Raw genomic sequence first — 14,543 nt, 5'->3', positions numbered from 1 at the left:
TTTGTGTTTCTACTAGAACATGTTTAAATGCTGTAATGTTCAAAAAACACTTTATTTTCCTCACACCGTCTGCCTGAATATACCTGTATTCACCCTCTATCTGAAATGCTCCGTTTTAGTGCATTTCAATGGAATTGCAACGGAATTGCGTTGCTAGGCAACAGTTTGGGTCCATGTTTACTTCCTGTCAGCTGATGCTATTTACATACACTGCAACAGGAAATAAACTCAGACACATTTAGAATGTTTACGTTTAAAACAAACCGTGTAAATATTGCATATTTGTGACATCACAAATGGACAGAAATCCTAACGACTTGTTTCAAACGCGCAATTTCTGAATAGGGCCTGTGTGTATTTCTCCGTATATTGAGCTTTTTGATAGTTTAACAGTATTTATAAAGCACTTAAACCTGCTTTATGATGTAAAAGACCTGAAAATCTCACTTTTTACAATATGGGACCTTTAATATAAGGTTAGCTGCTGTTTGCAGATAATGAATCTATTGGCCCTCTGGATCCCTCTGGATCTTCCAATCAGACCTTCCATCTAAAGTCTGCGGTGGTGCTGAAGCTTTGAGACAATGAACTTCATATTAAAGAGGACCTATCCTGCTCATTCTCAGGTATGATGTATTTAGGGTTTCTACTAGAACATGTTTTCATGCTTTAAATGTTCAAAAAACACTTTCGCTCCTGAAAAGCCCAGTCTGCTCCGATTGGTCAGCTGGCCCACTCTGTTGTGATTGGTCAACCAAACCAAACTCTTCAGACTCCACTCCAGCTCCGCTCTAACTGGCTTTGTTTGAGCGCATGCCAAACTAGCCGCTATAGGCAGGTATTACACAAATGTGTTACTTGGTGACATCACCACGTTACAGAATAAAAGGCGGGACTTGAAGCGAGGCGTTTCAGACAGTTGAGGATCAGTGTTTCTGTGGGGGAGAGTTACTCCCTTTGGTCTGGACTTTGTAACATTGCAGACATTTAACATGCACAAAAAAACTTTATAACACACTTAGGAAAGGGAAAAAGATCAAAAGCATAATAGGTCCTCTTTAATTAAGTCTCTGGGTGACACAATATTACAGGTATGTCATTTCCGAATACTTTCCTGAGAAGTTTCCTGAAAATATTGGTGTATTTGATGCAAAATAGGAAGTTACATGACCAAACTGCTTCATTTAAACCCAAGTAAATACATTTAAGATAAATAAATAATTATGTTGAATTTTCTACTCAGTTATTATCAGAAACGTTAATGTCCCTATATGCTGAACAGTATTCTTGCTATTAGACAATTTTTCCTTCTTTGCATGTTTATCTGACTTGTGCACTGACTTAAAGACTATTTGTTAGTGTACCAATTGATCACCTTCTAATTAGTTTAGTTGGTACCAATTTTGCGTATAATTAGTACCAAATGATTTCATTATTTCAGGAAACTTCTTAGGATATTATGTCATTATTCAGTACATTTAAGTGTCACCATTGATCTTTGTGTAATTCAACAATTCAATCTGTTAATTATGCGGACCATGTATCAAAAGAGGACTGAAAATATTAATTTATAATTCCATTTTATTTTCAGTATTACGCAACATTAGAAGTATAAATATCTGTTTTAATATACAACATCTATGACATCCATAGAGCTTTCCTTGGGCAAAATACAAAACTCAAAACACTTTTTATTGCACATATTCTAAAAGACAAACCATCGTAAGCAAGTTCATCTAATACTAGTTTAGCACGGAGGAGGAAAAGAAAAAGACAAGCAGAGAAAGAAGAACCTGACGTGTGAAAAGACGTTGATTTACAGCACAAACAGATGTTCTTATTAAACATCGTGTGGGGGGGGGGGAGCAAAGTCTCACACTACTAGAAACAACATTATCTCCGACACACAACATAGATTTGGCAAATCAACAATATACAAAATATACATCCATGATGCTTTGTAAACAAACATTGAATGTGCTTTAGTCGTCACAGGGAAAATAAAGTATGGGGGGGGGGGTCACGTTCAATTTGTTCAAATAAAAGTCAGTGATTGATTTAGTCAGGATGAGAGGGGGGATTCATGAACCATTTCAGTTCTAATGTCACTCCTCTTCTCACCTTCTGAACTGAATATTAGCAAACATTAAGGTGCATTTGTTCTCTCACATTATATTATAGCGATACATTAACAATATCTAATGCAAAGTAAACATCAGATTCTTTTTTTAACATTAAAATCTCACGTGTTTCATTCTCGGATGCCTTTATTATAGATATTCTGTGTCGTGTTTGACACGTCGACATCAGAGTATATGTCAAGACAAACAGTGTCTCTCTGGTTTTATTTAAAGGCATCTACAGTTATAGAAACATGTTTTTGTGAGTAAATTGCAGAAAGTGAATGCAGATATATGACAGCCTATACGTATAGTACCACATATTTAACATCAAATGCATGTTATGGACAGAAACTATGCAAATAATCGGGATTCCTCGTCTGAAATCGTTCCCCAGGTGAAGCTTTAAGCCGGCTGCTGCTCTTTATGAAGAGTCCTTTGAAACATCGAAACACTCACAACATGACTTGAACAACACCGAGACCCAAATCGTAACCCTGACATTGCAGTTTTTCTGTGTACTTGTAACCTCACGTGATTGGTGTTAATATCACTGTGCACAGACGTGGACATAACAGGAGATGATGCCCTGAACGCCTTCAGACACCTACTGCAGGAACTATTGACAAACAGAACATCTGGTTCATCTCAATCGAACACAACATTTCATATTTTTACACCCTTTTGACCGTCGTCAGCCAGCAAACACATCATAAAGACATTCTTGGGAAATGCTGACAGCCCTCACAGTTTTTGTTATGTAATGCTACATTTTTTTTTAGAAACAGCCCCCCTCGCTCCTTCTCCTCCTCTCTCGTCAAGTTCATTTAGGAACATGTGAAAACATGTTAAAAGTCACAAAGAAGAGGACACGTCATGGTAGCTTACTTCAGACCACAGAGTTATCGAGCAGATGCTCTTAATATCGAGCATTACAAACGAATGAAATCTATACATATAATACAAACATGTAAGCCCATGAATCCCAGTTTTACAGTGTTATCATATTTACACCATATTGCATAAAAATCAAAAAATATATGTACACATGTCAGAGGAATGTGAATAAACACCACGCCTTGCTAAGAACGGCAAGTTTTTTTATTTCCCATAATTCTAAGGCCCCTTCGCTAATTGATAGAACCGTGAGATGATTCTGTTTTATTTGATAGATATAGTTTTAGGTGAAAAGCACAGGACGATCCCTCTGTGTACCACTAAAAAGAATCAGATTCTACCAGACAGAAACAATCACGACTGTGTGGTCTACTGCATTAAAAGACATCAGGTCCTCCGAGTCTAGAAGTAAGAGTGCAATTCAAAATCCTTTATGGCACTGACTCTACAGTACATCACAAGCTTTAATTATAAGGCTCCTCCTGCTGCCCCTCACACACTGATTGTTGCACCAAGCAGAAAACGTCCACACATTCAACTTAAAACACCAGAAATGATCAGCTCATGATAGCCTACATTCACACCTAGATGTCATCTACACACACACACACCTCTCTATCAGCATGTAACAGCTTCCCGGTCCTCAAACGAAACAACAGAAAGAAGGCATGATGATGTTTGCACAAACAATGTTCTAATATTACATCTGGATTCTCTGGATTTCTTCACTTTTTGTGACTAGAGCTACGTGGCGACTCCTTCTGCTGCTTCCTGCCAGCGTCTCTGTCGGCGGCGGCGGCGGCTCTGGACGCGTCTCTTTTTGTGTTTTTCTGTGCAGACGTGACCTCTTGGACGATCTCCTTCTTCTTCCTCTCGGCCTGCTCCTTCTTGCTGGAGGACACCTGTTTGTCGGGGGTGGTGCTTCTTGGATCCGGGCCCTTGTGAGCGTCTGGTTTGGGTGTTTCAGACTTGGGTGCTACCTTGACTGCACTCTCCTGGGGTGCAGAGCAGCTGGAGATCCTGCCTGGGACGGCTCCGCCGCCCGCCGTTTCTTTTTTCACGGCGGGTTTAGGCGCCACCGGCGGTGGATCCGGCTGGGAGGGAAGGTCTGACGGCAGCTGTTGAGGCGAAGCTTCTTTTGGTTTGGAGCCGTGTTGGTTTCTAACGAGAGGGGCTTGGTGTTTGGGTGAGGGGTCTTTATGTTTGGCATCAGGACTTTGTTTAAGAACTGCTGTTGGAGCTACACAAGTCTTTAGAGTTGAAGGGGCCGTTTTCAGAGGGAGACATTTTGGCTTCTTTTCTTCTTCTTTTCCTGTGTGAGCTGAGGTTGCTACAGAGCTTTTGGGCTGGGTTTCTCTTTGCTTCATGTCAGTAAGCGTGGGAGAACGTGTCGGCTGCACCGATTCCTCCTGCTTGCACGGCAACGAGGCTTCTTTCCGTTTAGTGTCGTGGGTTACTTGAATGTATAGCACAGGTTCTTTAGACAGATCTCTCTGCTTTGAATTTAGACTGCCCTTGAGTACCGGGACGGGAGGAGCCTTCACTTCAAGTGTTTTTGTCTCCGTCTTCACAGCGGCGTGTGGTACCGGCTGTGGGTCGGGCCTCCACTTACTTTTGGGAATCAAAACATTTTCATTTCCGTTTGCCGAGGATGAACATTTCTGTTTTGCAGCGTTTTCTTTCACACTGATGACGGTTTCTTGTTTTTTAGGGGAGCAGAGCTCTGAATCTGAAGGTTTGTGTTGTGCTTTTGATAGCTGCTCATTGTATTTATTCTTTGTCTTTGGTGAAATGGTGCTGCTACTCTCTACTGCACCAACAGTCTTATCCTTTTTATTCACGCTCAGTGTAACATTATTTAACAAGGCGACCGCTGTAGAAACTTCTCTCTTCTTCTGCTCCACACACGTGTTGGCTTCCTTCTCAGAGCCCGAGCTGCCTGCATCGACGGCCACTTTCACAGCTGATCTGTGATCTTGTACGCCGTCCTGACTCAAAGATCTGTCAGGGCAGTTCTGACTTTCGGATTTTACACTGCAGGTTTTATCTTTGTGCACAGAACCAGATGTTGTGACAGAAACCTGCGGTTCTGTATTTGAAGAGCAGATGTTCGGCGGTTTTGAAAGCACGTTCTCTGGAGCGCGTACAGACGCAGAGTTGTTCTGTACGGTCACCTCAGTAACGGAGGTCATGTTTGAGCTCTGACGCCGACCTGTATCCAAACCACAGTTTACGCTTCGCTTCAGCGACACAGCTAATGGTTCCCTGGCAGCTGCAGCCGGAGTCTCCACAGGTTTTATGTTTGCCTCCAGCTTCGCTGAAGTCAAAGAGACTACTGTCTTGTCGGTATTTTGAGATGTAGTGCTTGGTGTGACTTCCTCCTGCTCCGCTTCATCCTCCTGATCCTCATTGCTGACTTCCCGTATGGACGGTGTTTTTCCACAGGAGGAGAAGTGGGAGCTGTGTCGAGGGCCTCTGTGTTCATGAGCCAGCGCTGAGCTGGACTTCATCCCCGCCCTGCTCTCTTGTTTAACAGTAAAACTTGAGGCCTCCACTTTGCTGCTGGTTTGAGCCTTTAATGATTCACTATGTCTCTCCTGCGTTTTCTCACCACTCGTACTGACTTTCACCTCTGTGGCTGCATTATTTGGCTGATCTTTGGAGGCGACTATGCTGTTTAGAGAAGCAACAGCTTCAGGGCTTGAGGAACAAGTCAGGGGGCTCTTCAGCTTGTCTGTAGTTTTCAGTTGAGGGATGGTTATTTGTCTCTCAGTAGGGGTCTGGAGCCATATAGGAGGACTCAAAGAAACACTGTCGCTTGTGTTCTCCGCCATCTTAGATAAACAGGTTTCTGTTTTGGAGACTCTGGGCCCCGAGAGCAGACCGATATCCAGAGTGCCCTCCAGGGGTTTGAGAGAGGACACGTGGCGTCCTTCCAGTTTATATTCAGATGACGTCTTTCGGAGCGGAGACTCTGCGGAGGAGATGAGCTGGAGTTTTTCCACGGCGCTCTCTCCTCTGCCGGTGTAAAGCTTCGGGGACAGACCTTCAGGGCTGGAGTGAACGCTTCCCAACCCCGCCTTCATGTGGTCGTGGGACATGGCCGTGTCCAGCTGGAGGCTTTTAGACCTGGTGGAGCCAAAGTGCAGGTTCTCGTGGATGCCGGAGGACAGCCGACACATGCAGTCTTCTCGCTCTTCAAACGACAGCCTCTTCCTGGTGAACTCGATGTTGGGAGCTTTGAAGTCCAGCCTGTCTGGCTTCATGTTGTCTTTCCCCTGTCTGGAGCAGAGAGTCGATCGGAGTCCTCCGTCACTTTCACAGCAGCCGCCAGATGTTTCGGCGATGCCCTCAGAGACGCGTGTGGTGAGTTTCTTGTACAGCACGTCTTTGAGGGTTGTGCTAGCGGCTTTGGCCTCCAGAGGGCCAGAGTCTGGGCTGCTCTGGGTTTTGTTTTGGCCTCGGAGCAGAAAACCTTCATCTCTGTCGTCGCCACACAAGGGAGATGATGAGTCACATTCACGCAGGGCGTCTTGCTTCTGTAGAGACTCTCTTCTCTCGGACCAGTCCTGTCTCTTTGCAACCATCTTGGACTTCAGCTTCTCCTTGTCGAGTTCCTCAACGGACTCCTGCCGGCCCATCTTGCGACCGACGGGCCTCTTTAAGCAGCCCTGCTCAACCGGCCGTATGCGGTTGATCGCCAACGGCTCGCAGGCCGTCTCATCCACACTCTGCAAGACGGTGTAATCCCGCTCCCCGGGCCTCAGCTCATCATCCTGCACCTCCTCTTGGGTCACCTCCAGGCTGTGTTTTCTGGGACACAGGTGCTTCTTATCTCCTGTGTAAGAGGGAGACAGCTTCTCCTCAGATTGGACACGTTTCAGCAGGGGAGAGCGAGGCGGCTCAGCACTTTTGGGGCGCACAATGTGGCGTACGATTGTGGGCGGGGAATGTATCTTGGCTGGGAAGGCTTGGGTTGTCTTGGAAATGGCGACAGGATGCCCACTGAGAAGGGGGGAGGGTGAGCGCTGAGGAGACGTCGGCTGGGGCGTGGGTGAAGGCGTGCGAGCCAAAGGAGAAAGGGGAATGCTGCCGGCAGACTTGCGGCGCCCCTGGCGAAGCCTCTGACCTGGCAGTTTGGGACCGAGGCCGTGGAGGGTGCTGGGGCGGATGTGGCCTGAGCCTGCGGGGGAGTTTGGAGCGCTGGAGCTGGGGGAGCTACTCTGGGACGAGTTACCACCTGGAAGTTAAAAAGGACAAAAAATGGATATCAGTAATTTAACATATAATGTTTGAAATGAAAATGAACAAGTACAATTCCTCAGTTAAAATCTCCACCTGACTGGGGGAAGTCTGGTGTGGGGCGGAAGGTGGCGGTAGGGGAACGAGGGGACAGACTGTGGGTGGGGGAGCCGGGGAGACTCTCACCAGATGACAGAGAGTGGTTGAGAGAGGAGAAACTCCGGCTGGTGTGCAGGAGAGGAGACGGCTGCATCGCAAAACGCCTGAAGAGGGAGCGACGCCTGGAAACAAGAACAGAGACAAAGAGAACAATCATCAGTCCAGACTAGTTCTAAAACAATACAAGCACACAGCTACAGATGATAACAACTACTGATAGTACACTAGATAGTACTACAGATGATAACCACTGCTGATAGTACACTAGATAGTACTACAGATGATAACCACTGCTGATAGTACACTAGATAGTACTACAGATGATAACCACTGCTGATAGTACACTAGATAGTACTACAGATGATAACCACTGCTGATAGTACACTAGATAGTACTACAGATGATAACCACTGCTGATAGTACACTAGATAGTACTACGGTCTAATATAAAATGACCAGTGTTGGGCAAATTACTCAGGAAGTGTAATAAGTTACTTTTGACTTATTACTCCTTTAAAAAATAATATCATTACTTTGCTTATTACTTGGTATCAAAAGTAATTAGTTACGTTACTCCTTATATTATTTCTGCAACTGCCCTCCAACTACGAGACCAGTAATGTGACTAGCTGAGGGAGTATTTAATAATCTATATTAACCTTCACACAGCCATTGTGAATGTTGCGCTGCTGCACATACATGAACCAAAATAGACACCCACACAGTCTGTACGCCTAAAAGACATACCACCTTGGGCTTGGCATTTATTATTCAAATCTCAACTGAGGATGCAAAATTGCAAAATTCAATGCAAAAACTGAGGGCACAAAGCATGCTTTGCACCCTCGTAGAACCGGTCCTGTCTCTTCCTCTCCCCTCTGGTCACCCATGCGCCCGAGGCAATGTTCGCCTGAAAGTTCACCAGAGTTCAACTGGATGCATAGATTCATAGTGACCTATGTTCATGTCATCGTAACATAAGCCTACCTCAACACAATGTGTTCTGGTAACGCAGTGTTACTTGGATTAGTAACTGTAATATAATTACTGTCATGTAATGGGTCTGTACCACAGCTAGCTGGTTCCTTTTTCTTCAACATATTATTTACTTTGTTGCTTTTAGCAGTTCACAGATAATATACAAATATACTTGCAGGAATAAAACAAAAAAAGAGTTAGATAAACATGCATACAAACATACACTCTCTAGGTGCCACTTTGTCTTTTCATTTCTATAATAATTACCTTATTTGCTTTTCACACATCACCTTGGACATTTCCAGTCTCCTTTACTTCTTGTTTTAGATGCAAAATAACTCCCTGATGCTGTAAGCTAACTACTCCCTACTCTGTGTTCTCTATCTGCCCCCTAGAGGCCAACAGGAAGCATACAGTAGGAACATCTACAGGAAACAGATCATTCACTCACCAAACACACATTTAAGATTAAATCCAAACCATGTGCTTACATTTAGAAAAAAACACATATTGTGGAAGAGAACGTCTGTATGTACAGTGAATAAAATGTGAGTTTCAGTGGAGGATGCGTACCTTTCTGGTGTCCTTTCCTTCTTGGGTTTTTTGGCACATCTCACCATCTTGCTCCTGTAGCTGTTCCTTCTGGCGGGACCCGTTTTTATCGAAGTATTTTCAAAGGGGGTCGTCGAGATCGCCACTTTGCTACCGCTCTGAAAAAGAAAGATGACATTTTTGTATCCAAAATAATGTTTACTCCTGCATTATATGCATCATAAAAACCAAAACTACACTACAAACTTAGACTTAATTCATAAACAGTCCAGGTCAGATCAGTGTTATACTAGCCTCATATTCTCTGACTTTAATATTAATACTATTACTGTAGAAGATGTTTACTCAAGGAGACATTCACTGAATTACAGTAGTATAGGAAGTATAGTATGAGTATGTATGCAGTCTTTTTTCACAAACTCTACATTGTAAACAGTTACTGATCTGTCAGTCAGGCTTTGAATTCGATAAGCTGTTATATATATATAATATATAATAATATAACTATTATATATATATTAATAGTTATATTTTTGCCAGTTTGATCAACATTGGTCCTAAAGTTAATTTAAGTTAAGCAATTCAATTAATCTATACTAAATTACAAAACTGCAGTTTCATTTCAACATAATAAAGAACATTGTTGTAGTACAGGGGTCAGCAACCTGCGGCTCTTTAGCCCCTCTCCAGTGGCTCCCTGTGGATTTTTAAAAATGGAAATGAATAACTGTTTTTCTTTACATTTTCATTTTTATTTATCATTGTTGTAAGTCTACGGTACGACGGAGTATTAGGGCCACATTGAGGAAAAAATAAATAAATCTAAGATTATGAGAATAAAGTCATAATATTATAAAGTAGTCATTTTACCTGTTATTTTCTTTTTTCTCATTAAGTTATGACTTTATCCTCGTAATATTACGACTTTATTCTGGAAATCTCTGAATCTTTTCCCTCAATGTGGCCCTAATACTCCGTAGTACATTCGCTCTTTGGCCCTCACTGCATTAGACTTATATACTATATACTTAGACTATAAACTGTGTTGCCTTCATCACAATGCTCAAATGTTTTGCGGCTCTAGACAGATTTTTTTTATTTATTTTTTGCCTAAAATGGCTCTTTTGATAGTAAAGGTTGCTGACCCCTGTTGTAGTATATCTGAAAACAAAATCATTATAAAATGCATTAAAGAGAAACATACATTGTCATTTACCTTGAGCAGGAGTTCCACCACTTCAGTGTGCACGAGACCGTGAACGGCTTCTCCGTTCACGTGAGTAATGAGGTCTCCGGCTTTGAGTCCTGCTTTATGTGCCGGCCCACCGTCCTCTACATTCTGATTAACGGACACAGAAGAGACATTTATTAATATTATTATTATTATTATCATCAGTTTAAGCCACCCCACAACTTAGATTTGATCACTATTTGTCCACTACAGGCGGATGTAATCCTTACCCAGACCATATGGTAGACGGTGTAGATGTCCCCATCACAAGAGTACACCCGGATGGCCCTCAGAGTGAAGCCGAACTTCTTCCCCGAGCTGTGGATGACGACGGGGTGACGCGGGTTGGCGGTACAGAGCGAGGAGTCTCGGCTGGGAGAGGAGTCTCTGGAGGAAGGGTCTGAGGAGAGGGAGTAGGGCGAGAGGGGGCTGGCCAGCGGAGACACCCCGAAGATATCTGGAGAAATAAGAACAGCTTCTTTTATTTAATCAATCAGACGTTGTGCCTGGAGTCAGCAGAGAGGTGTCTATAAAGCATCATGAGCCCGGTTCATTCTGCTCCTGCTGAGGCTGAAACTAATGTGATTTACTCTCTCCCAGCAGTGAGGACCTCTTGCTCCTGCCCTGCCTGCTTGCTTTCCTTATTAGCGGCTCGTACTCGGCTACTTGCCCAAAGCCGCTCTGTAAAATGGAACTCACAGCAGGTGTCACGCTGGGCCAATTTCACACAGATACTATATAGTGAGCTTTCATCTTGTTTGGACAAAGTCTGCAGCTCTTATTGTGATTCTTGGCACGTTGTTGCTCTGATTTACTTCAACTAACTGGTTGAGATCATATTTTTGAGTCTGCAACATCTGTCTGCATGTGTGTTGTTGGTCTTACCTCCAGGGATCATGAGGGACAGGGCACCAGTTGAGACAGACTTTGGGACTTTCACCACAGCTCCGGTCTTCTCTGCAGCACTCTCAGGTCGCAGAGAGTTGGTCTGAGCGCCCTGGTCTGCCGAGGTATGACTGGTACTGTCAGGGCTCTCCAGGCCTTCACCTCTGGGTGTCAACTGGTCCAGATGTTCAGAGAAACTTCCTAATTATCACAAAAGATGAGCATGGAGTGAGGAACACACCTATACTGAGCAAACAGTGGTTGCTGCTAGGGAAGCATCCTGATCAACTTTTTAAATGTATTAATTATAGATAGAATTCTTCCATTCATGAAACAACTGTTTGACATTTTGGGAAATATGCTTTCTTGTCAAGAGTTAGATGAGACGATTGGTACCACTCTCATGTTTATCGGTTATATATAAAGCTGAAGCCGGTTAGCTTAGCTTAGCACAAAGACTTGAAGCAGGGGGAAACAGCTAGCATGGCTCTGTCTGAATCTGTGCCCTACATTAACGGGTCATATCATTGATAGCACTTTCATGGAAAAATATAAATAGACCAATTATTGGTAAAATGTCTAAAAGAACCGTCTGCATGTATAAAATCAAGAACTATTTAAAAAAAAGTATGGGGTCCTTTTATAAATAATCTGGAACATACAGACTTGGAAAATAAACTAGCTCAGCAGAATTAATTTGGAAATGATTGATGGAATTGGACATTGATTATTACTAGCTGTATGAGAAACTATTTTTTATTTAAATGTATTAATTTAATATATTTTATTATTATTTATTTATTTTATTTCTGTTTTATATATATTTTTCTTATTGTATGTTTATTTGTGTACTGATATAGTTATGTATCGTTTCTGTTTCTTGAAAATCAAGAAATTGTTAAAAAAAAAAAAGATCATACAAGTGAAAAGATTTTCTGAATAACAATAACAACTGAAAACAGGAAATTCATAATTAGCAATAAATAGAAATACATTTGTTTTGTAATTGCATTAAAAACTGGGAAACACTGTAAAAAAACAAAAACAATAGATCATTCGTACGCTTGTGACTTTATCCAAAATGATGAATATTTTGGATGTTCTTTACTAGGATACATGTTCTTTATGGAATTAAGAGACAATTTTAAAAGGTCTTATTGATTACATTTTTATGTATTATTCAAAATAATACATCCACAGAGCCTTTAGAAAGGTTATAGAACTATGGCTTTTCCTGAAAAAAAAAAAGATTATGACTGTGAATGAATCATTTTAAAAATGAATGTTTTGTTTGTCTCTGTGGAAGATATCTGACGTTTGGTTCCCACTTCTACCAGAAGACTTGTGAGCCAACAGTATAACGACGTTGGCATCATGTGCTATCTCTGGGTTCCAAAGAGGAATCATTTATTCAAGGACTATAGCTTAATATTTAGGGTAAAGATATGAGAGTATCAATCCTCTCATCTAACTATCGGCAAAAAAACTAATTAGCATATTTCCCAAAATGTCTAACTATTTCTTTATCTACTCCTGGGTTATCAAACAAATATCATCTCTACTGGTCCTAACAGAATACGCTTGGATACTGTAGTTTTATTGTTTCAGAGACTTTTCCAACTTATTGATTTTTTTTTTTAAATGAAAAACTAGCACATATATTATATATAGTTATTATATTATCATATATAGTTGTACACTATGAAATTGTAGACTGTGTAATTTTGTACCGGACAGCGTGGCTCCACTGTGGGTGCTGCCTGGAGTTGTAGCGTCAGGCTCATTGGGCAGCAGCTCTCCTGTGGAGAAGGAGGTCTTGCTGGGGTCACCGAAGCCCGAGGTCTCGTCTCCTTCGCTCTCTGCTGAGATGGCGAACTTTGGTAACAAGTTGGGGCGAGGAGCATGATTCATACCGTCTGTGTCTGTGGAGTGGGACAGCGAGGGCCTGGTGGAGGGAGACGATAGATTGTCATGAGGTGAACACATTCTCACTTCCTGTAAATGTTATATCTTAAAGTGTTCTGGGTATAGTTTTACATGAGAATGAATGTTTTATAACTGTGAAGAATGTCTCATCTATGAGAGAAAGGTATACCCGTTCTTATATTTGCTGATGTATGATATCCAAAATCAAGCACTGAACTGCATATTTAATCTCTGCAACATACTGTATTGTGTTTTGTGTGCAGAGGTTTAATGAAGTTGCAAGCATACATTTCAGCAAAGTCTGGCGTCCAGCTGAGGGAGTCAACGGTCAGAGGGCTCTCGCTCTTCTTCCCCTCTGTCTCTCCCTTCTCCTCCAGGAGCCCGCGGGACAAATCCAGGCTGCTGTAAACCTGAGAAATCATTCACACTTCTCAGTACATGTCGGCTATAAAAGGCAAACATTAAAATCATCAGGTTCAGAATAAACTACAAAGATGGATTAATAATTGTTTAGTAATGGTAAATAAATCAAAGGATTTAGAGCAGAAACACTGCCGTCTGTGTTAATGCAGACTTCATCATGTCAGAGGAGAGCTTTAAGGTGCAGCTGAGGAGAAAAGATTCAGTGCAGCTCAACACTTCCTCCGAGACGCCCCGCTGCTTTCTGAGACACTGTAATGCTTTGTTTGGATGTGAGAGGGGAGCATACTGCAATGCAGCACAACAATGACTCCCAGCCTGTACGACTGGATTGTGTATTGTGCTCCACATTACCACCAAAAAAGCGGAAAATATATGCAAAGCTGGAATCTGCGTTTAATACTGGAGGGGTGAAGGGACGGCGGGTTGTGTTTTCTAGACACACATTTCCATATGAAATACCACTTACTCACGCTTTCTTTCCCACGAGAGAAACATGATGAGGGCAGCAGCTCATTTACATTACCAACATCTCTCTCTGGTGGTAATGATGGTCTAGTCCGAGCAGATTAAAGACTAACATCTCTGTCTGTGTTAGTCTGAGCAGTTTAAAGACTACCATCTCTGTATGTGTTAGTCTGAGAAGACTAAAGACTACCATCTCTGTATGTGTTAGTCTGAGAAGACTAAAGACTAACATCTCTGTATGTGTTAGTCTGAGAAGACTAAAGACTAACATCTCTGTATGTGTTAGTCTGAGAAGACTAAAGACTACCATCTCTGTATGTGTTAGTCTGAGAAGACTAAAGACTAACATCTCTGTATGTGTTAGTCTGAGAAGACTAAAGACTACCATCTCTGTATGTGTTAGTCTGAGAAGACTAAAGACTAACATCTCTGTATGTGTTAGTCTGAGAAGACTAAAGACTACCATCTCTGTATGTGTTAGTCTGAGAAGACTAAAGACTAACATCTCTGTATGTGTTAGTCTGAGAAGACTAAAGACTAACATCTCTGTATGTGTTAGTCTGAGCAGATTAAAGACTAATGTCTCTGTCTGTTAGTCTGAGCAGATTAAAGACTACCATCTCTGTATGTGTTAGTCTGAGAAGACTAAAGACTAACATCTCTGT

The 14,543-nt window shown here is 42.2% G+C and overlaps 1 protein-coding gene across 15 annotated transcripts in view; it reads right to left on the bottom strand.

The window, feature by feature from the left end:
• Nucleotides 1-1,563: 1,563 nt before the first annotated feature.
• mast4 (microtubule associated serine/threonine kinase family member 4) overlaps nt 1,564-14,543 on the bottom strand; it is a 118,294-nt gene continuing 105,314 nt past the window's right edge. For 14 of the 15 annotated variants that reach the window (XM_074617246.1, XM_074617248.1, XM_074617249.1 and 11 more), the window contains 8 exons: nt 13,279-13,400; nt 12,795-13,009; nt 11,065-11,265; nt 10,410-10,636; nt 10,165-10,287; nt 8,970-9,106; nt 7,356-7,540; nt 1,564-7,257 (listed from right to left, as the gene is read on the bottom strand). In XM_074617246.1, coding sequence (XP_074473347.1) covers nt 3,743-7,257; nt 7,356-7,540; nt 8,970-9,106; nt 10,165-10,287; nt 10,410-10,636; nt 11,065-11,265; nt 12,795-13,009; nt 13,279-13,400 — 4,725 coding nt within the window. In that variant the 3' untranslated portion in view covers nt 1,564-3,742. The remainder of the gene's footprint in view (nt 7,258-7,355; nt 7,541-8,969; nt 9,107-10,164; nt 10,288-10,409; nt 10,637-11,064; nt 11,266-12,794; nt 13,010-13,278; nt 13,401-14,543) is intronic. The other variant, XM_074617252.1, reaches the window with a different exon arrangement.

Source organism: Sebastes fasciatus, chromosome 19 (assembly GCF_043250625.1).
Source record: "Sebastes fasciatus isolate fSebFas1 chromosome 19, fSebFas1.pri, whole genome shotgun sequence".
NCBI lineage: Eukaryota > Metazoa > Chordata > Actinopteri > Perciformes > Sebastidae > Sebastes > Sebastes fasciatus.
Note: the sequence above shows the minus strand (reverse complement) of the source record. Positions and strands in the feature narration are given on the sequence as shown.